The sequence below is a fragment of the Pseudophryne corroboree genome, chromosome 2 (genome assembly GCF_028390025.1).
Source record: "Pseudophryne corroboree isolate aPseCor3 chromosome 2, aPseCor3.hap2, whole genome shotgun sequence".
NCBI lineage: Eukaryota > Metazoa > Chordata > Amphibia > Anura > Myobatrachidae > Pseudophryne > Pseudophryne corroboree.
This window is the reverse complement of record NC_086445.1, coordinates 936,410,134-936,434,288: the sequence shown is the minus strand read 5'-3', so window position 1 is coordinate 936,434,288 and position 24,155 is coordinate 936,410,134. Positions and strand designations below refer to the sequence as shown.

The 24,155-nt window shown below is 47.3% G+C and overlaps 1 protein-coding gene across 1 annotated transcript in view; it reads right to left on the bottom strand.

Annotated features, from left to right (window-relative positions):
• Positions 1–24,155, bottom strand: part of GABRR3 (gamma-aminobutyric acid type A receptor subunit rho3) — a 219,263-nt gene that overhangs the window by 54,658 nt on the left and 140,450 nt on the right. Inside the window, exon 5 of the mRNA XM_063956275.1 lies at positions 23,032–23,114. Within this exon, the coding sequence (XP_063812345.1) occupies positions 23,032–23,114 (83 nt within the window). The remainder of the gene's footprint in view (positions 1–23,031; positions 23,115–24,155) is intronic.

Genomic DNA, 24,155 nt, shown 5'->3' with positions numbered 1-24,155 from the left:
GCCGTGTGTTCCCTTTGTCAAGCTGTAATAAGTAGGGGTAAGGACGTTAACCACCTCGGAACATCCTCCCTTATACGTCACCTGCAGCGCATTCATAATAAGTCAGTGACAAGTTCAAAAACTTTGGGTGACAGCGGAAGCAGTCCACTGACCAGTAAATCCCTTCCTCTTGTAACCAAGCTCACGCAAACCACCCCACCAACTCCCTCAGTGTCAATTTCCTCCTTCCCCAGGAATGCCAATAGTCCTGCAGGCCATGTCACTGGCAAGTCTGACGAGTCCTTTCCTGCCTGGGATTCCTCCGATGCATCCTTGCGTGTAACGCCTACTGCTGCTGGCGCTGCTGTTGTTGCCGCTGGGAGTCGATGGTCATCCCAGAGGGGAAGTCGTAAGCCCACTTGTACTACTTCCAGTAAGCAATTGACTGTTCAACAGTCCTTTGCGAGGAAGATGAAATATCACAGCAGTCATCCTACTGCAAAGCGGATAACTGAGTCCTTGACAACTATGTTGGTGTTAGACGTGCGTCCGGTATCCGCCGTTAGTTCACAGGGAACTAGACAATTTATTGAGGCAGTGTGCCCCCGTTACCAAATACCATCTAGGTTCCACTTCTCTAGGCAGGCGATACCGAGAATGTACACGGACGTCAGAAAAAGACTCACCAGTGTCCTAAAAAATGCAGTTGTACCCAATGTCCACTTAACCACGGACATGTGGACAAGTGGAGCAGGGCAGGGTCAGGACTATATGACTGTGACAGCCCACTGGGTAGATGTATGGACTCCCGCCGCAAGAACAGCAGCGGCGGCACCAGTAGCAGCATCTCGCAAACGCCAACTCTTTCCTAGGCAGGCTACGCTTTGTATCACCGCTTTCCAGAATACGCACACAGCTGAAAACCTCTTACGGCAACTGAGGAAGATCATCGCGGAATGGCTTACCCCAATTGGACTCTCCTGTGGATTTGTGGCATCGGACAACGCCAGCAATATTGTGTGTGCATTAAATATGGGCAAATTCCAGCACGTCCCATGTTTTGCACATACCTTGAATTTGGTGGTGCAGAATTTTTTAAAAAACGACAGGGGCGTGCAAGAGATGCTGTCGGTGGCCAGAAAAATTGCGGGACACTTTCGGCGTACAGGCACCACGTACAGAAGACTGGAGCACCACCAAAAACTACTGAACCTGCCCTGCCATCATCTGAAGCAAGAAGTGGTAACGAGGTGGAATTCAACCCTCTATATGCTTCAGAGGTTGGAGGAGCAGCAAAAGGCCATTCAAGCCTATACAATTGAGCACGATATAGGAGATGGAATGCACCTGTCTCAAGTGCAGTGGAGAATGATTTCAACGTTGTGCAAGGTTCTGATGCCCTTTGAACTTGCCACACGTGAAGTCAGTTCAGACACTGCCAGCCTGAGTCAGGTCATTCCCCTCATCAGGCTTTTGCAGAAGAAGCTGGAGGCATTGAAGAAGGAGCTAACACGGAGCGATTCCGCTAGGCATGTGGGACTTGTGGATGCAGCCCTTAATTCGCTTAACAAGGATTCACGGGTGGTCAATCTGTTGAAATCAGAGCACTACATTTTGGCCACCGTGCTCGATCCTAGATTTAAAGCCTACCTTGGATCTCTCTTTCCGGCAGACACAGGTCTGCTGGGGTTGAAAGACCTGCTGGTGACAAAATTGTCAAGTCAAGCGGAACGCGACCTGTCAACATCTCCTCCTTCACATTCTCCCGCAACTGGGGGTGCGAGGAAAAGGCTCAGAATTCCGAGCCCACCCGCTGGAGCGACTGCTGATGCTGACATCTGGTCCGGACTGAAGGACCTGACAACGATTACGGACATGTCGTCTACTGTCACTGCATATGATTCTCTCAACATTGATAGAATGGTGGAGGATTATATGAGTGACCGCATCCAAGTAGGCACGTCACACAGTCCGTACTTATACTGGCAGGAAAAAGAGGCAATTTGGAGGCCCTTGCACAAACTGGCTTTATTCTACCTAAGTTGCCCTCCCACAAGTGTGTACTCCGAAAGAGTGTTTAGTGCCGCCGCTCACCTTGTCAGCAATCGGCGTACGAGGTTACATCCAGAAAATGTGGAGAAGATGATGTTCATTAAAATGAATTATAATCAATTCCTCCGCGGAGACATTGACCAGCAGCAATTGCCTCCACAAAGTACACAGGGAGCTGAGATGGTGGATTCCAGTGGGGACGAATTGATAATCTGTGAGGAGGGGGATGTACACGGTGATATATCGGAGGGTGAAGATGAGGTGGACATCTTGCCTCTGTAGAGCCAGTTTGTGCAAGGAGAGATTAATTGCTTCTTTTTTTGGGGGGGTCCAAACCAACCCGTCATATCAGTCACAGTCGTGTGGCAGACCCTGTCACTGAAATGATGGGTTGGTTAAAGTGTGCATGTCCTGTTTTGTTTATACAACATAAGGGTGGGTGGGAGGGCCCAAGGATAATTCCATCTTGCACCTCTTTTTTCTTTTCTTTTTCTTTGCATCATGTGCTGATTGGGGAGGGTTTTTTGGAAGGGACATCCTGCGTGACACTGCAGTGCCACTCCTAGATGGGCCCGGTGTTTGTGTCGGCCACTAGGGTCGCTAATCTTACTCACACAGCTACCTCATTGCGCCTCTTTTTTTCTTTGCGTCATGTGCTGTTTGGGGAGGGTTTTTTGGAAGGGCCATCCTGCGTGACACTGCAGTGCCACTCCTAGATGGGCCCGGTGTTTGTGTCGGCCACTAGGGTCGCTAATCTTACTCACACAGCTACCTCATTGCGCCTCTTTTTTTCTTTGCGTCATGTGCTGTTTGGGGAGGGTTTTTTGGAAGGGACATCCTGCGTGACACTGCAGTGCCACTCCTAGATGGGCCCGGTGTTTGTGTCGGCCACTAGGGTCGCTTATCTTACTCACACAGCGACCTCGGTGCAAATTTTAGGACTAAAAATAATATTGTGAGGTGTGATGTGTTCAGAATAGGCTGAAAATGAGTGTAAAGTATGTTTTTTGAGGTTAATAATACTTTGGGATCAAAATTACCCCCAAATTCTATGATTTAAGCTGTTTTTTAGGGTTTTTTGAAAAAAACACCCGAATCCAAAACACACCCGAATCCGACAAAAATAATTCGGTGAGGTTTTGCCAAAACGCGTTCGAACCCAAAACACGGCCGCGGAACCGAACCCAAAACCAAAACACAAAACCCGAAAAATTTCAGGCGCTCATCTCTAGACACGACAGTGGTCAGGTGATGCAGATTCCAAACGGCACAAAGGTGTATTGCCGTATAAAGGAAGAGGAGTTATTTGGGGTCGGTCCATCGGACCTGGTGGCCACGGCAACTGCTGGAAAATCCACCGTTTTTTACCCTAAGTCACATCTCTGCAGAAAAAGACACCGTCTTTTCAGCCTCAGTCCTCTCGTCCCTATAAGATCATATCTGCCCAGGGATAGAGGAAAGGGAAGAAGACTGCAGCAGGCAGCCCATTCCCAGGAACAGAAGCGTTCCACCGCTTCTGACAAGTTCTCAGCATGGCGCTGAGACCGTACAGGACCCCTGGATCCTACAAGTAGTATCCCGGGGGTACAGATTGGAATGTCGAGACGTTTCCCCTTCGCAGGCTCCTGAAGTCTGCTTTACCAAGGTCTCCCTCCGACAAGGAGGCAGTATGGGAAAAAATTCACAAGCTGTATTCCCAGCAGGTGATAATTAATTTACCCCTCCTACTACAAGAAAAGGGGTATTATTCCACACTATATTGTGGTACTGAAGCCAGAAGGCTAGGTGAGACTTATTCTAAAAATTTTTTTTTGAACACTTACAAAGGTTCAAATCAAGATGGAGTCACTCAGAGCAGTGATAACGAACCAGGAAGAAGGGGACTATGTAGTGTCCCGGGACATCAGGGATGCTTACCTCTATGTCCCAAATTTGCCCTTCTCACTAAGGGTACCTCAGGTTCGTGGTGCAGAACTGTCACTATCAGTTTCAGACGCTGCCGTTTGGATTGTCCACGGCACCCCGGGTCTTTACCAAGGTAATGGCCGAAATGATGATTCTTCTTCGAAGAAAAGGCGTCTTAATTATCCCTTACTTGGACGATCTCCTGATAAGGGCATAGTCCAGGGAACAGTTGGAGGTCGGAGTAGCACTATCTCGGATACTGCTACAACAGCACGGGTGGATTCTAAATATTCCAAAATCGCAGCTGATCCCGACGACACGTCTGCTGTGCCTAGGGATGATTCTGGACACAGTCCAGAAAAAGGTGTTTCTCCCGGAAGAGAAAGCCAGGGAGTTATCCGAGCTAGTCAGGAACCTCCTAAAAACAGTGCATCATTGCACAAGGGTCCTGGTAAAAATGGTGGCTTCCTACGAAGCAATTCCATTCGGCAGATTTCACGCAAGAACTTTTCAGTGGGATCTGCTGGACAAATGGTCCGGATCGCATCTTCAGATGCATCAGCGGATAACCCTATATCCAAGGACAAGGGTGTCTCTCCTGTGGTGGTTATAGAGTGCTCATCTTCTAGAGGGCCGCAGATTCGGCATTCAGGATTGGATGCTGGTGACCACGGAGCCCAGCCCGAGAGGCTGGGGAGCAGTCACACAAGGAAAAAATTTCCAGGGAGTGTGATCAAGTCTGGAGACTTTTCTCCACATAAATATACTGGAGCTAAGGGTAAATTTATAATGCTCTAAGCTTAGCAAGACCTCTGCTTCAAGGTCAGCCGGTATTGATCCAGTGGGAAAAACATCACGGCAGTCGCCCACGTAAACAGACAGGGCGACACAAGAAGCAGGAGGGCAATGGCAAAAACTGCAAGGACTTTTCGCTGGGCGGAAAATCATGTGATAGCACTGTCAGCAGTGTTTCATCCCGGGAATGGAAACTGGGAAGCAGACTTCCTCAGCAGGCACGACCTCCACCCGGGAGAGTGGAAACTTCATCGGGAAGTTTTTTCCACATGATTGTAAACCGTTGGGAAATACCAAAGGTGGACATGATGGCGTCCCGTCTGAACAAAAAACGGGACAGGTATTGCGCCAGGTCAAGAGACCCTCAGGCAATAGCTGTGGACGTTCTGGTAACACCGTGGGTGTACCAGTCGGGGTATGTGTTCCCTCCTCTGCTTCTCATACCTAAGGTGCTGAGAATTATAAGACGTAGAGGAGTAAGAACTATACTCATGGCTCCGGATTGGCCAAGAAGGACTTGGTACCCGGAACTTCAAGAGATGCTTACAGAGGTCTTATGGCCTCTGCCGCTAAGAAGGGACTTGCTTCAGCAAGTACCATGTCTGTTCCAAGACTTACCGCAGCTGCGTTTGTCGGCATGGCGGTGGAAAGCCGGATCCTAAGGGAAAAAGGCATTCCGGAAGAGGTCATTCCTACCCTGGTCAAAGCCAGAAAGGAGGTGACCGCACAACATTATCACCAAATGTGGCGAAAATATGTTGCGTGGTGTGAGGCCAGGAAGGCCCCACAAAGAAATTTCAACTCGGTCGTTTCCTGCATTTCCTGCAAACAGGAGTGTCTATGGGCCTCAAATTGGGGTCCATTAAGGTTCAAATTTCGGCCCTGTCGATTTTCTTCCAGAAAGAATTGGCTTCAGTTCCTGAAGTCCAGAAGTTTGTCAAGGGAGTATTGCATATACAACCCCCTTTTGTGCCTCCAGTGGCACTGTGGGATCTCAACGTAGTTCTGGGATTCCTCAAATCACATTGGTTTACAACCAGTCAAATCTGTGGATTTGAAGCATCTCACATGAAAAGTGACCATGCTCTTGGCCCTGGCCTGGACCAGGCGAGTGTCAAATTGGTGGTTTTTTCTCAAAAAAGCCCATATCTGTTTGTCCATTCGGACAGGGCAGAGCTGCGGACTCGTCCCCAGTTCTCTCCCTAAGGTGGTGTCAGTGTTTCACCTGAACCAGCTTATTGTGGTGCCTTGCACCTACTAGGGACTTGGAGTACTCCAAGTTGCTAGATGTTGTCAGGGCCCTGAAAATATGTTCCAGGACGGCTGGAGTCAGGAAAACTGACTTGCTGTTATCCTGTATGCACCCAACAAACTGGGTGCTCTTGCTTCTAAGCAGACTATTGCTAGTTGGATGTGTAATACAATTCAGCTTGCACATTCTGTGGCAGGCCTGCCACAGCCAAAATATGTAAAGGCCCATTCCACAAGGAAGGTGGGCTCATCTTGGGCGGCTGCCCGAGGGGTCTCGGCTTTACAACTTTGCCGAGCAGCTACTTGGTCAGGGGCAAACACGTTTGCTAAATTCTACAAATTTGATACCCTGGCTAAGGAGGACCTGGAGTTCTCTCATTCGGTGCTGCAGAGTCATCCGCACTCTCCCGCCCGTTTGGGAGCTTTGGTATAATCCCCATGGTCCTTTCAGGAACCCCAGCATCCACTAGGACGATAGAGAAAATAAGAATTTACTTACCGATAATTCTATTTCTCTGAGTCCATAGTGGATGCTGGGCGCCCATCCCAAGTGCGGATTATCTGCAATACTTGTACATAGTTACAAAAATCGGGTTATTATTGTTGTGAGCCATCTTTTCAGAGGCTCCGCTGTTATCATACTGTTAACTAGGTTTAGATCACAAGTTGTACGGTGTGATTGGTGTGGCTGGTATGAGTCTTACCCGGGATTCAAAATTCCTCCCTTATTGTGTACGCTCGTCCGGGCACAGTACCTAACTGGCTTGGAGGAGGGTCATAGGGGGAGGAGCCAGTGCACACCACCTGATCGGAAAGCTTTACTTTTGTGCCCTGTCTCCTGCGGAGCCGCTATTCCCCATGGTCCTTTCAGGAACCCCAGCATCCACTATGGACTCCGAGAAATAGAATTATCGGTAAGTAAATTCTTATTTTTTACACTGCAATTTAGATTGCAGATTGAACTCACCACACCCAAATCTATCTCTCTCTGCACATGTTATATCTGCCCCCCTGCAGTGCACACGGGCCCTCATTCCGAGTCGTTCGCTCGGTATTTTTCATCGCATCGCAATGAAAATCCGCTTAGTACGCATGCGCAATATTCGCACTGCGACTGCGCCAAGTAATTTAACAATGAAGATAGTATTTTTACTCACGGCTTTTTCATCGCTCCGGCGATCGTAATGTGATTGACAGGAAATGGGTGTTACTGGGCGGAAACACAGCGTTTTATGGGCGTGTGGATGAAAACGCTACCGTTTCCGGAAAAAACGCAGGAGTGGCTGGAGAAACGGGGGAGTGTCTGGGCGAACGCTGGGTGTGTTTATGACGTCAAACCAGGAACGACAAGCACTAAACTGAACGCAGATGCCGAGTAAGTCTGAAGCTACTCTGAAACTGCTAAGTAGTTTGTAATCGCAATATTGCGAATACATCGGTCGCAATTTTAAGAAGCTAAGATACACTCCCATTAGGCGTAGGCTTAGCGTGTGTAACTCTGCTAAATTCGCCTTGCGACCGATCAACTCGGAATGAGGGCCATGGTTTTGCCCAACTGCTAAAAAATTTCCTGCTGCGATCAACTTGAAATTACCCCCATTATTAGCAGAATTGCTAACGAAAGCTATTTCCTTGCAGTTTCTGAGTAGCTCCAGACCTACTCCTAGATTGCGATCACCTCAGTCTGTTTAGTTCCTGGTTTGACGTCACAAACACGCCCAGCGTCCGACCAGACACTCCTCTGTTTCTCCAGCCACTCCTGCGTTTTTACCTGGCACGCCTGCGTTTTTTAGCACACTCCCTGAAAACGCCCAGTTTCCGCCCAGAAACACCCACTTCCTATCAATCAGCAGAGCGATTGAAAGCTTTGTTTGCCTGTGAGTAAAATAGCATAGTTTTGTGTAAATTTGCTTAGCGCGTGCACCCTGCTGTGCATACACATGCGCAGAACTGCCGGATTTTAGCCTATTAGCAATTCTGCTAAAATTAGCAGCGAGCGAACAACTCGGAATGAGGGCCAATGACACACAGCTCACTGCCCCCATCACCTCACACACTGACACATACCCGCCTGCACCCAGCACCTCACACACTGACAAACAGCCCCCTGTACATAGCAACTCACAAACTGACACACAGCCCCCTGCACCAAGCACCTCACACACTGACACCCACAACCCCCTGCACCCAGCGCCACACACACTGATACACAGCCCCCTGCACCCAGCAACTCACACACCGACACACACAGCCCTCTGTACCCAGCACCTCACACACTGACACACAGTCCCCTGCACCACACACTGACACTCAGCCCCCTGTACCCAGTACCTCACACACTGACACACACAGCCCCCTGCACCACACACTTGCACCCAGCACCTCATACACACTGCACCCATCACCTCACACACTGACACACAGCCCCCTGTACATAGCAACTGACACACAGCCCCCTGCACCCAGCACCTCACACACTAACATATAGCCCATTGCACCCAGCATCACACACACTGACACAAAGCTGCCAGCACCCAGCCCCTCACCAGCTCCTCTCACGCGGACACACATCCCCTGTACCCAGCGCCACACACACTGACACACAGCTCCCTGTACCCAGCACCTCATACACTGACACACAGCCCTCTACACTCTGCACCTCACACACTGACACACACAGCCCCCTGCACCCAGCACCTCACACACTGACACACACAGCCCCCTGCACCCAGCACCTCACACACAGACACACAGCCATCTGCACTGAGAATGCTGATTTATATACAGGAATGAAAGCTATACCTTAAACACACCTTAAATACACTTTATCATGAAGCCGCTGCGGCTGCTAAACTTAATACACACCCTACGTACATTGTACACTGTTTGCGTACAGAGTCCCGTACAGTGTACGGACTTTGCATACACATGCCGCGCTTACGGTACAAAGTACACGCAGCGCGTACACACCCAGAGATACATTTTAAACCTTTTACAGCAATGCGATAGTAATACACTTTAAACCTTAGCAGGGAAAGGAAGACACGACACCAGTTTGTAGTTAAACCACTGGGTTCCGACACCACAGCGTATTATTGCTGAAAGGGGGTTACAATATAAACAATACAATACAACAGAATAATGGCTACAATCAATGGTACATACGTGAGTGGATTCGCCGCGCTACCCAGTCTGGTCCTCCGTCATCTGATAGATAACGTTGTGAATCTTGTGTCTGACCAGGCCTGCTGCAGGTTCTCTTTATACAATTCATCCAAAACTTAACACAATGGACACTGTAATCTCTTTGTCCATTGGACACAGGGATGGTCATTTACAGTACAGGAGAGGTCATAGGTCGGTTTGAATAGGTGGGCGATGTCTGTTCCAACTGCTCTTGTGGGTGGTCTCCTCTGGATTCCTGCCGCATACATAATGTACAGTAAATACAGTTTATATCTATATTCTGCTTCTGCACATAACTATCCGCAGGAACATGCGATCTTTCTCAAACCAACACCGGAATGTTACCCTTAAAATACCCTTCAGCTGGATACCAAACATAACCTTGTTCTGTCCCCTCCTATCCTGTAAAGGTGAATCCCTTTGTTCTGTTACCCTTTAAACTGCTGTTACTTTCTGATGTGGTGCAGGGAGGCTATGTGTAAAATGTGCACTATTTGGATTAAATATGTAATGTGTTTTGATAGCTTTCCATGCATTCACAAACTCTACCGTAAATACCCATACCACGCGCTAATGCGCAGGACCGCGGGAGCGACCATACGCAAATTGCGGATATGCGCACACACAGCAGAACAAGTACACGCGCGGAGGCCATCTGTGTGTCGTTTGTACGTGATGTGTGTACTGCAATATTTTTCGACTTTGACAGTCCACCCTTTGGCAGTCACCAATAACTGCCACTATCTAATCACTAAACAGAAAAATATCTATACAATATCTACAGAAGCTTTGATGATCGGGGAGAGTTGTAGGTGGGAAATGTATGACCTAGTGGGATAGTAGAAAGCATGTATGTATGAATCCATGTCTGAGGGGCATGTATCATCGTGCCGTATATGTTCTAAATAAGCTTCGAGGTACTGCAAAGTATACATTAAATCCTTCTCATCCCGTACTAAGGGTCTGTAAATGGGCCAACAAACACTACCAAGCTCTTTTCGGCTTCTTGTTCCAACAAATGTGGTGCACATTTAGTTGATGATACATGGAGGGGGAACATATGTGAGTGCTAGTATATGTGGATATCACCTGTCGACTATGTGTGCTGTTAACTGGAGGTTGCAGAGATGAAGATAAGACACATATCTAAAATACATTCACATAAACATTTTGGGTAGGGCTGATGTCTTTTCCGGATGGATGTATCTGGGCAGAGGGGGAAACAAAAATAAAACGGGTGAAAGAAACAGGCCATGAAATTCATTTGCAATCCTTATCATAACACTGTCTCTATGGATGGGTCATAACTTAAATCTGCTGCTATAACAGCGCCCTCGCTCCTTAGACTCATCAACTTGGTGCCGTGCTTGCGCCGCGTCAGAATTCGAACACACCTAAATATCGAACCAATAATTATGACGACTCCCAGGATACAAAGGAGAAACTTCCCTACACTCATAATAACATTTTGAGCCCACTCTCCTAAACCTGAGAACCAATTACGTGGGTTCAACCATGAGACCCAGCCGGTCAGTTCATTACTCACAGTCGCTAAGGTAAGGTTGTGCTTCCTCCTGAACTCCCACTTCAACTGCAAGATATCGTCCATCTTCTGATCGATGATCTCCGTGGGGTCGTCAGTACTGTTCGTAATATACGTACAGCACTTCACACCATATTGAGTTGCTAGAGTAACACAGTACCCACCTGTCACGGCTGTGATATAATTAAGGACCATCCTGTGCTGAATCAGTTCCTGCTTGTAAGCTTGTAACTCCCTTCCCGTATACCTGAAGGTATCATCATACATCTCAGTGATATTATCTATCAAGTTCGCTAGCGCATGGATATACCTATAATTTATAATTCCTCTGGCAGTACGGGTAATGTCTAATGCGAGAAGGAACTGAATCCCGGTGAATTCGTGGATCAAATCAGAGGCTGCGTGCTCTGCCCTATCTATGAGGTGTCTCTTGATGATGTGTTCATAGTGAGTAGGAGTATAAGGAGCCTGAGCACTGCGGTGTACGTCTTTCATCTTATCATGGGTTATGGTCATGACCTCTGGTAGTACTCTCCCAATATAACACAATCCCTCTGAGCTCGGGGCAAGCCACTTGTACGCCTTCCTCCCACATATGAAATAGGCATCATCTGGGAGAACATAGGGGACAGAATATAACATTACCATATTACAAATTTTCCATGTAAAGAAACCAGTCCCCAGTTCTCTCATCTGCTCAGTACGAGTATACCAATACTGAAAATACCTCCCACTGTTGGCTATTTGGCGTACAAGTTCAGAGTCTATGGGTATCCTATCAGCTCTGTATGAAAAGGTCATTGGTTATTCCACGTTACTTCCCAATTTCCCGGTTTTCAGTAATTGGAAATATTAAAACATAATAAGGACCTGTCTACATGATACTGGTGGAGCTTCAAACTAGGGGGCCTAGAGATATTGAATTTCTTGTCCACCGGTCTCCCACCCCGCAATTCGAGTACCTCATCTATTGATAAAGGGTATGGTACTAATCCTGACTTGCTCTGACCTTGAGGTACTTGTGAGCACACACAGCATTCTGTCTGGTTTAAGACCTTACCCACTAGTGAGTGGTAATCACTCAACGGATGGCGGTCCATGTCGATATTAAGGTTGGACTGACATCTCTGGATGCACCCATCCTCTACTATATTCTCACAATTCCTACAAATACAGTATTCATCAGACAATAACCCCTCAGAGTGCCTCCGAGCTCCCTGACTACCAGAGCGCTTACTGAGGCCAGCCTTTACTAAAGTGATGCGCTGATCCTGAGATCCTACAAATTCATACTTGCCATCAGAACCTATTCCAGATCCCTGCTCGACCTCTCTGGAACCCTCACCAAAACAAACTGTCCTTATCAAAACCAGAATTCCTAACAGAACCCGAAACGCAGTCTCTAGTGATCGATCCATTTCGTTAGGGGAAAGGAGGAAAATAAGAAGGAGAAAAGAAAGGAAAAAATGCAGGGGGAGGTGAAAAAAGAAAGTGGTACGACAACCGTTCTAGCTCTTGTTACTCTCTGTGCTCAGATGCCTTTCAACAGTCCTGCCTCTCAACTTTCCTGGAACAGACACTCCAGTGATACGAGATTCTCTACACTCTGCTCTTTGTCACGAGTTCTCTCCGGGTCAGCGACCTTCTTGCAGTGGGACGAGTGGATCCAAGTCTCTCTTTCGGCGACCTTCAATGCTGTTGTGCTGGTTAACTAGACTTGATATGGTCCTTCCCACCTGTCTATGAGGCAACCTGAGTGTAAGAAATTTTGAATCATCACATAGTCCCCAGGCTCAATGTCATGACAATTACTGTTCGGTAGGTCAGGAATCACCAGCTTTAAATTTCTTTGTTGATTTCTCAGCTGCTGGCTCATCCCAACCAAATATTTCACAGTCACTTCATTATTACATTTCAAATCATCCTGGGGGTCTATCATTACATGAGGTTGTCGACAAAAAAGAATTTCAAAGGGTGATAGGTTAAGGGGAGACCTGGGAGTGGTTCTGATGCTGTACAACACTAGTGGCAAAGCTTCTGGCTACGACAATCCAGTTTCAGCCATTAATTTGCTCAGCTTGTTCTTAATAGTGCTATTCACTCTCTCCACCTTTGCACTCGCCTGTGGACGGTACGGAGTATGTAGCTTGCTATTAATTCCCATCAGCTTGCACATGACCTGAAAGACTTCACCTGTGAAATGGGTACCCCTGTCACTTTCAATTATTCTAGGGATACCATAGCTACACACAAATTCCTGCACAATTTTCTTTGCAGTGAACGTAGCAGTATTTGTGGCAGCAGGGAACGCTTCTACCCAGTTGGAAAATACGTCAATACAAACTAACACATATTTTAAATTCCTACAGGGTGGTAACTATATTAAATCGATTTGTATTAACTGAAAAGGTCCGTCTGTTGGAGGGATATGGAATGGCTCTGTTGGTATTGACTTTCCAATATTCTTCCTCAAGCAAGTAAAACATGTCATTGCTCTCTTACCTGCATGAGAAGAGAATCCTGGTGCACACCAGTAGGCTCTCATCAGCCTACACATACCCTCTTTGCCTAGATGAGTCAGACCGTGTGCCACCTCAGCTAGACTTGGAAGGTATGCTCTGCGGGCTACTGGCTTACCGTGTCCACCTGCCCACAGTCCTGAGGACTCCTGGCCATACCCCTTTGTCCTCCAGACTGCCTTTTCCTGTAAAGAACACAAATGTTCTCACTTTTAATTTACTATCGTGTGTTATCAGTTGTGTGAAGTAAACCGTCTCTGGATGAGAGAAGAGAGAGGAAAAAAAAACAATAACTCAAGAAAAGAAGAATGTCAGGTTTAACGTTCACCAACAGGCTGTCACACCATCATGCATATCGGTGTCTATGCACAGTCTCCCTTCACCAGTATTCTCATTCTCCACCCTTTGTGCATGACCAGGCACACTGCATTAATACTGGTGTCCTTATGTCCTTATGCTGTTGAGATATACTGGTTTTGGGTAGGGCTCTGAAAGATCGATTAGGCATGTGGCGTTTGAACTGTAATTGTATCCATGTGTTGTACCCTCCTGTCGGTGAACGTAAGAGATGAGGAGGAAACTTTGAAGGGAAATCACATAGATGTTAGTAACAGATAAGTTTGTAGAGGCAAAGAGGATTTTATAAAATTTGACAACTGGATTGGGCACTACGGGGAAGTGATTCTCTACTGTCTATACCCCTTAAAAAAAAAATTGTGTGTCTTATCTCTACTGGGACTATCCCAGCCATCAATCCAGTGTCCTGTCCATCCTAAGTTCATAGGGAACCCGGTATCTGTGAGTTAATTTTACTCTACCTGTGATGGACATACATCTAGAACAGTGAAATGCAACATTACATTAGTAAGTTGGATTTATTCTGTTCTTCCCATTAACCGAATCTGTGTTTTCTATATGGCTCGTGATTCCTTACTATATGTCCCTTGATCCCGTCTATGTGTTTAATACTGTGGCTTGTATTCTCTGTCTAGGGGTCTATCTTGGCTATGTGTTCTACTATAACTACAATCTCTGGCAAAATGTCCTTCCTTTTTACAACTGTAGCATATCCTAGGTCTTTTTCTTACTATCCGGGTTTTGGAGTTTAGGTTGATGAGGCTTTGCTGCAAGAGCCTGTAGACTTATTGTCATCAGCTTCTCCTCCTGTCGCTTTCTACGCGCTTTCTACGCCTAGCAATATTCTTATGATGTTCTATTGCGCATGCTCTAAGACAAGCTATTGTGGTCCCTTTCCAATTAGGCAAAGATGCTTGTACCCTGTCCCTAACTGCCTTATTGAGTTCGTCTATTAGCACAGAGACAGCCACTTCTCTGTAATTCGCATCGTTCCCTGTATCCGATACCCCAATGTATCTATCCATTATTTGCAGGGCCGACGGAAATATTCTGATGCCATTTCATTTCCCCCCTGTTTTATGGAGAAAATTCTTTCCCACTTAACAGTAATGGGGAAACACAACTCTAGTAGCTTATTTATTCGGTCTATGTTCTCCTGATTGTTTCCGTCAGTCATAGGACTATCCGACTCTAACTTACAATCAGTGATACATTTTTGGGTGTCAATATTAGGGGGTAGGCACGCTTTTAAAAGTATCCGCCAATCTTTACTAACTGGTTCATAAGCATTACCCAGATCTCTGATAAACTTTTGACATCTGGCTAAATACTCCCGGGGATCGGGGAATTCTGAAATGATTGACCTCAGCTCAGCTCTGGACCACAGGCAATACATTGCATTATTCCTGGTCAGGATTACTCCTTGACTATCGGTTCCCCCATTGGGAGTTACTATTTCCAAGACAGGATGTAATCCTACCATTCCGTTTCTAATCTGTGTACTGTAGGGTGTTGTTGTCTCTGTGCAATGACCCGTCTCACACTTACCGGTAGCTGTGACCTCACCAGTTCTTTCAGTGGGGAATACTGGTACTGCTCTAACTGGATGGACAGGCCCCACCTGACTTTCCTGCAAAGCGACTGCCTGAATAAGAGCTGCAATTTGGCTGGATCCTTCATCTTCCTGTGACCTATGACCTTGAAAAGACTTTAAAACAGGATACAACTTGCAAAGGTTAGGGTTAATACATTGCTTTTGCATACTACTATCATTTACCGATGTACCATTGATCGTAGCCATCTTCAGTGCCGTAACTAGGCATTTTAGCGCTGTGTGCAAGAAACGACAGTGGCGCCCCCCACCCATGTAAGATAGGGGCAGTGCGCGGAGTAGGCGCGCAAAAAAATTATAGGGGCGTGGCTTCACGGGGAAGGGGCGTGGCCACAAAATAATAGCAATTCATACTACGGTGCACAGTAGTCTACATTATTCAAATTACGCTGCACAGTAGCGCCACTACACCAGGTAGAGCCCCTTTTATACATTGCAGCAGACAGCGTCCCCCTTTTTACACATTACAGCAGACAGTCCCCCTTTTTACACATTGCGGCAGCCAGTCCCCCTTTTTACACATTGCGGCAGCCAGACCCCTCTTTACACATTGCCGCAGCCAGTCCCCCTTTTTACACATTGCGGCAGCCAGTCCCCCTTTTTACACATTGCGGCAGCCAGGCCCCCTCTTTACACATTGCGGCAGCCAGTCCCCCTTTTTACACATTGCGGCAGCCAGTCCCCCTCTTTACACATTGCGGCAGCCAGTCCCCCTTTTTACACATTGCGGCAGCCAGTCCCCCTTTTTACACATTGCGGCAGCCAGTCCCCCTTTTTACACATTGCGGCAGCGGCAGCCAGTCCCCCTTTTTACACATTGCGGCAGCCAGTCCCCCTTTTTACACATTGCGGCAGCCAGTCCCCCTTTTTACACATTGCGGCAGCCAGTCCCCCTTTTTACACATTGCGGCAGCCAGTCCCCCTTTTTACACATTGCGGCAGCGGCAGCCAGTCCCCCTTTTTACACATTGCGGCAGACGGTGTCCCCCTGAGAGAGAGAGAGAGAGAGAGAGAGAGAGAGAGAAAGAGAGATATACTTACCATCTCCCTGCTGGCAGTCAGGCTCCTCGTGCAGCTTCCTCGGTGCAGGCAGTGAGGTGAGAAGGAGGAGGAGGGAGGGGGAGCAGGGAGCCGCAGCAGCGCTATATCATTGGTAGTAAGCGCCGCTGCAGCATCCCCCTCTCCTTCCGTATTGGCTGCCCGGCGCTGCTGTGGATCCTGGGATGCAGGAACCGCATCCCAACATCCACAGCAGCGCTGGGCAGCCAATACAGAAGGAGAGGGGGATGCTGCAGCGGCGCTTACTACCAATGAAATAGCGCTGCTGCGGCTCCCTGCTCCCCCTCCCTCCTCCTCCTTCTCCGCTGCCCGGCGCTGGTCTCTTCTCCCTCCACAGCGCGGCGCACGGCGCAGAGCAGAGGCGGCATGTAATGAGTCAATTTGACTTATTACATGCCGCTGGCCGTGCGCCCTCAGGGCAACTGCGCTGTGTGCCAAGCCCACTTGGCACACACGTAGTTACGGCCCTGGCCATCTTATTCCCTTCGACCTGTGTCGGTAATGGTGATTTCGTGTCTCCATTCCTGCTAAGTTTGGAACCTGCTTTACGAGTTTGTTCCCTTTGCACCTCCCCCTCTTGCTGCCATAAATTTAAACAATCATTATGTCTAATCCTTTGTTTTCTGAAGACATATTTTACTTCTTACATTCAGCAGTACCTCTGGTTCAAAACTGCCCACCCGAGGGAATGGTTCCCTATTTTTGTCAGTCATACGTACCCATTCATTGCAAAAAGCCTCCGTGTGTGATCCATATTGTTCACACATAATAAACCTTGCTGCCGCTTTTGGTCGCACCTCTTCAGCCTGAACTCTAGCTACCAAACGCCCACTGCTTGTGCAATTGGATCCCATCGCGGACTTTTTGCCAATAAACGCAATCCCCAAATGCACAATACAATAGACGGTGATAGACACCTAGCGCTTTCACTCGCTCCTTCTCCGCTAAATACCACAACTCACTCCAATAGGGAAAACTGCGTACCCAGTGAGGCCCTATCTAGTTTCTATTTACTGGAAGTGTTTAGGAGTGACTTACCTATTCCAGTAAATATACACCGCTGGAGATTTTCCTGAGAGAGACCAGCGAAAACTCCCTATAACCTTATACACAAATCACACTTGCGTATGCTCTATACAGCGCTAATGGTACCGCGATTTTACGCAAAAGCTCGTAAAGGGGTATCCAGTTGCGCTATATATATCGCACCCACAAATGCGCGGTCCAATCGCACAGCGTATAGGTACTTGTTACCTATCTGCCGTACAACCACGGGTCGATGTACAAACTGCGACCCTCAGCCGGAGCGTAACAAAAAACCTTTTCAATAAACCTTTTTCCTTCAATACTACACAATGCACAATTCCCTATTACGCTCCTCTGCAAATCTCCTCACGATTTGCGTATTTCAATCTATATTAACGTGAGTCAGCCGCCTCACGCCACCAAGCCTCTTCCTACTTGGTGTACCACGGGACCCGATTTCCGGAGTTCAAATCCACTCTCCCCTACGTTCGCTCACTCAAATACACTTTGGTTTTTCTGTACAGAAAATTTAAATTAATTCAGATAGGCAGCTTTACCCCAGAGGCAATACAGTTTTTTTTTAAACTAAATTTAGAGTAACCTGCTTTTGAAATCTGATAGTTATGTGCTATTGTATTAAATGTCTACTATCCCACCTTTGAACTAAACGACACTATTGTATAATTTGTACTCAGCGCCTGCATTCTTACGCACTTTGCGTAAACATGCGACCGTGCGTGTCCCTTACGCTGCGTGCGCAGTCCTTTACTTTGTCCGAGACATGTGTACAAAACCCTGCGTCCGCAATAAATCACTCAGCTCTATAAATGTGAACTATACTAATTACTATTGCCCACTAGACACAACTTGTTCTGTATAAACTTTTATGCAGAACTGCGTTTGTGTCTTTACGCTTACTTCCTTAAATATTTATTTTAGTTTTAACTATATAGCAACAAATATCTCCGGTTTCACACAGGTCTAAATGAATCTAAAGGCCCATACACACTTGACGATGCACACGTCGTTAACGACCGTCGTTAACGACTTCCCTTGAACAGCTGAACAAACGGCATGAGCATGCAAACTACCAACGACCAAAGACCAAAGACCATTCATCGTTGAAGCATCCAAGCTGAACAGTTTATTAAAATAATGAGCTGGGAACAGGGCTGGTGAACAGTGGCTTGGTCGTTGGTCGTTCACACCATACACATTCAACGACGTCTCTGGTCGGTAACGACCATAGTGGAAATCGAGCATACATGCTCCACAGATAAGCGAGGGTCGTTAACGTCCCGCGGGGCCGCACATCGGTGGTCGTCGGATGCAAACACACTTGACGATATAATGAGCGACATCGTTGATGAGGGCTGAAATGAACGACGTCGCTCATTTTATCGTCAAGTGTGTATGGGCCTTAACAATTTGAGTCTTATGGCAACAATGTGAGAGAGTATGCAAAGTATGGGTGTCTTTTGTGTACGCTTTTTGGCGCCAAATTTTTTTCCACAGATTTTAAATAGCTTTTTCCTGTTGTACTACGGGTTCTACCAGCACCTCTACAAACCATACAGAGCAGATGCCATCTAATCAGCATACAAGTAGGGTTTTCAGTGTCTCCATCGACCACGAAAGGGTTACGTAGGATACTGTCCTGTCCACCCTTTGCTGATAGATTAAGTCTGCTGTGACCTGTTAGGCTGTGAGTATGTGGAAAACCGGACGGAGCACCCAATTGAGAATGCTGATTTATATACAGGAATGAAAGCTATACCTTAAACTACCATGAAGCCGCTGCGGCCGCTAAACTTAATACACACCCTACGTACATTGGCCCTCATTCCGAGTTGTTCGCTCGCAAGGCGATTTTAGCAGAGTTACACACGCTAAGCCGCCACCTACTGGGAGTGAATCTTAGCTTCTTAAAATTACGAACGATGTATTCGCAATATTGCGATTACAAACTACTTAGCAGTTTCAGAGTAGCTTCAGACTTACTCGGCATCTGCGATCAGTTCAGTGCTTGTCGTTCCTGGTTTGACGTCACAAACACACCCAGCGTTCGCCCAGACACTCCTCCGTTTCTCCAGCCACTCCCGCGTTTTTTCCGGAAACGGGAGCGTTTTTATCCACACGCCCATAAAACGCTGTGTTTCCGCCCAGTAACACCCATTTCCTGTCAATCACACTACGATCGCCGGAGCGAAGAAAAAGCCGTGAGTAAAAATACTATCTTCATAGCAAAATTACTTGGCGCAGTCGCAGTGCAAACATTGCGCATGCGTACTAAGCAGAAAAACGCTGCGATGCGAAGAAAATTACCGAGTGAACGACTCGGAATGAGGGCCATTGTACACTGTTTGCGTACAGAGTCCCGTACAGTGTACGGACTTTGCGTACACACGCCGCGCTGACGGTACAAAGTACATGCAGCGCAAACACACCCAGAGATACATTTTAAACCTTTTACAGCAATGCAATGCGATAGTAATACACTTTAAACCTTAGCAGGGAAAGGAAGACACGACACCAGTTTGTAGTTAAACCACTGGGTTCCGACACCACAGCGTATTATTGCTGAAAGGGGGTTACAATATAAACAATACAATACAACAGAATAATGGCTACAATCAATGGTACATACGTGAGTGGATTCGCCGCGCTACCCAGTCTGGTCCTCCGTCATCTGATAGATAACGTTGTGAGTCTTGTGTCTGACCAGGCCTGCTGCAGGCTCTCTTTATACAATTAATCCAAAATTTAACACAATAAACACTGTAATCTCTTTGTCCATTGGACACAGGGATGGTCATTTACAGTACAGGAGAGGTCATAGGTCAGTTTGAATAGGTGGGCGATGTCTGTTCCAACTGCTCTTGTGGGTTGTCTCCTCTGGATTCCCGCCACATACATAATGTACAGTAAATACAGTTTATATCTATATTCTGCTTCTGCACATAACTATCCGCAGGAACATGCGATCTTTCTCAAACCAACACCGGAATGTTACCCTTAAAATACCCTTCAGCTGGATACCAAACACCACCTTATAACCTTGTTCTGTCCCCTCCTATTCTGTAAAGGTGAATCCCTTTGTTCTGTTACCCTTTAAACTGCTGTTACTTTCTGATGTGGTGCAGGGAGGCTATGTGTACATTGTGCACTATTTGGATTAAATATGTAATGTGTTTTGATAGCTCTCCATACGTTCACAAACTCTACCGTAAATACCCATACCATGCGCAGGACCGCGGGAGCGACCATACGCAAATTGCGGATATGCGCACGCACAGCAGAACAAGTACATGCGCGGAGGCCATCTGTGTGTCATTTGTACGTGATGTGTGTACTGTAATATTTTTTGACTTTGACAGCACCCAGCACCTCGCACACTGACACACAGCACCCTGTACCCTGCACCTCAAACACTGACACACAGCCCCCTGTACTCAGCACCACACAAACTGGCACACACAGCTCCCTGTACCCAGCACCTCACACACAGACCCCTGCACCAAGCACCTCACACACTGACACCCGCAACCCCCTGCACCCAGCGCCACACATACTGACACACAGCCCCCTGCACCCAGCACCTCACACACTGACACACACAGCCCCCTGTACCCAGCACCTCACAAACTGACACACGCAGCCCCCTGCACCACACACCGACACAGCCCCTTGTACCCAGTACCTCACACACTGACACACACAGCCTCCTGCACCACACACTGACACACAGCCCCCTGTACCCAGTACCACACACACAGCCCCCTGCACCCAGCACCTCATACAATGACACACAGCTCACTGCACCCATCACCTCACACACTGACACACAGCCCCCTGTACAGAGCAACTCACACACTGACACACAGCCCCCTGCACCCAGCACCTCACACAAAAACATATAGCCCCCTGCCCCCAGCACCTCACACACTGACATATAGCCCATTGCACCCAGCATCACACACACTGACACAAAGCTACCAGCACCCAGCCCCTCACCAGCTCCTCTCACACGGACACACATCCCCTGTACCCAGCGCCACACACACTGACACACAGCTCCCTGTACCCAGCACTACATACACTGACACACAGCCCCCTGTACATAGCACCTCACACACTGACACACAGCACCCTGTATGCACAGCACCTTACACACTGACATACAGCCCCCCTGTACACACAGCACAACATACACTGCCAGTATTGTTGTTGGGCGTTCTGGGCAGTTTTCTAATCAGACGCAGTTGTAACATAGACGAATGATCTGCCCGTAGCATAGGGCTGGTAAAAGTGTCAGTTGCTTAACCAATGGTGGCGTCCAATGACGCACAAAGCATGATTCCACTGTTTGTAAATACTGACAGTGAGCGTCTCAGTCCCCATCATTCAGCGACATTGATGTACACCAGGGAGCTGCATTAGCATAAAGTAGCAGACACAATCTATACAAAAGTCCCAAGGAAGGCTGCAACAGCATCCAACAGAAACAGGCCCTATGAGGAGCGAGTTTCCTGCCCCACGTGACAGACTCCACCCACTCAGACTCCACCTCCATTAGGGCTGCATCCAGAAATTTCCCGGGCTGTTTTTTTATCTCAATCCGCCCCTGCTGCTGGGCATTCCTCGGCGGTGACTGGAAGGCAGCTCTTTAGATGCATGGAGTTGGTCAATCTTATGTCTGTGTGATGGTAGTGTTGTGGGCATGTCACTAAAGTGTTTGTGTACACAGGCACTTCATCGTTCACATAGGAGGCCATACTCAGGCAAGTTTCTCTGCTGTCACCGTCGGTGGCATCTAGAGACACACTATACAGTATTAAAGCATCTACAGAAGTGGGCGTTTCAGTCCTTGCACATTTATAGGCACGAATGTGAGTACACCAGGGAAAGGCCTCGTTCTGGCATTTGCATAAAGTTGCAGATGTACGACTGTAAACAAGACGCAGCGCATCTGTAGCTATTTCCGACTCAGAATTAGGCCCGCTGTCTTTTCCAAATAAATGACACAGAAATATAGGACAGGCTGCATCTATACTCTTCAGAGATCTTCGTTACATATATTTGCGCAAATGTATGGTTAAGCCCCAAAGCCGCATCAAGGCGTCTCAAGTTTTTTTCACTGGTATGCTACCATGGGCTTTCTGGCTTATGCTGGTGTTTTGGGGTGCCACACCCTGCACCTAGATATAGCGCTAGGGACCCCAAATATACAGAGACGCCTTGATGCGGCTTTGGGGCTTAACCATACATTTGCACAAAAATATGTAACGAAGATCTCTGAATTCTATTATTATGTGGGATTTACATCTAGTTACTGTTATCATTCAGTGTGCTGGGGGAAACAAAATGCCTTTTTTTCTTGCTTAGAAGAACTCCTACCTTTCAAGCACCTGAATGATATCACTAAGCTAATTGAGCATCTGCCAAACTATATATGTTTGTTGTGAGAGGCAGAGAGGTTCCTCCATTAGGAGGAGGTGCAGGCCCTGATATGCCATATGGAGCATTATGGGGTTGCTCCAAGGTAGGTAGCTCTTAGCTAACTAAGCTAATTGAGCATCTGCCAAACTATATATGTCTGCATCTATACTCTGAATGCAATTTGCATGTAACATTATCCTATTTGATTTGGAAGCCTTAAATATATACATAATAATAACCTATATGTTTTATTTATGTGTAGTCTGTGTGCAAATGAAACCATGCAAGTAAAGTATAAACCTACTTACAACTTTCCAGCTCGAGAGAGCAGTTCTGGGTGTCCAGAGGAAACCTGCTGAAATCCATGAAGCACATAGCTGACACTGTTATCCTGCAGCGGAAAGAAAGACCAGATCAATACAACACGCTCTGTATGACTGCAACATAGGGGGACATTCAGACCTGATCGCTCGCTAGCATTTTTCGCAGTGCAGCAATCGGTTCAGAACAGCGCATGCATATGCACCGCAATGCGCAGGTGCGTCGCTTGGGTACAAAGCGGATCATTTCTGTGCGATGGGTTTTACGAAGAATCCAATCGCTAGGAGATTTACAGGAAGAAGACGTTTGTGGGTGGCAAGTGACCGTTTTCAGGGAGTGGTTGGAAAAACGTGTCCAAGCGTTTGCAGGGCGGGTGTCTGTTGTCAATTCCGGCCCCGGACAGGCTGAAGTGATCGCAGCGGCTGAGTAAGTTCTGTGCAACTCTGAAACTGCACAAAGTGTTTTTGTACCGCTCGGCTGCACATGCGATCGCACACTTGCACAGTTAAAATACACTCCCCGGTGGGTGGCAACTATGCGAACACAGGACTGCAAAAACTAGCTAGCGAGCGATCAGGTCTGAATGACCTCCATAATGCATTGCTCCACTCCACAATAACAAGAAGGGGGTCATTAGAAACCTCACAGCACTTAATATATTGGTCTTAACCCAGAGCTGGCCAAACCAGTCCTCGAGATCTACCAACAGTTCACATTTTCCAGACCACCTAGCTGGTGCACAGGTGTAGTCATTACTAATTAAGATGTGCTGCATTCATTCCTAACTGACAATTCTACAGATCTCCAAGAGGCCTGGAAAACATGAACTGTTGGTAGATCGCGAGGACCGGTTTGGTCAGCCCTGTCATAACCTATCCTAAATTATTTTTTTTTTTTTAACCCATCATACTGTACATTGACTGCTGTTATTATTTACAGGTTGAGTCTCCCATATCCAAAACACTTGGGACTAGAAGTATTTTGGCTCTTTCTATGTTTAGTGATATTTGCATGCCATACTGAGATATTTTGGGGATGGGACCCAAGTCTAATCACGAAATGCATTTGTTTCACACACACTCTACATACCCCCCAACTTTTGGCTTGGCGA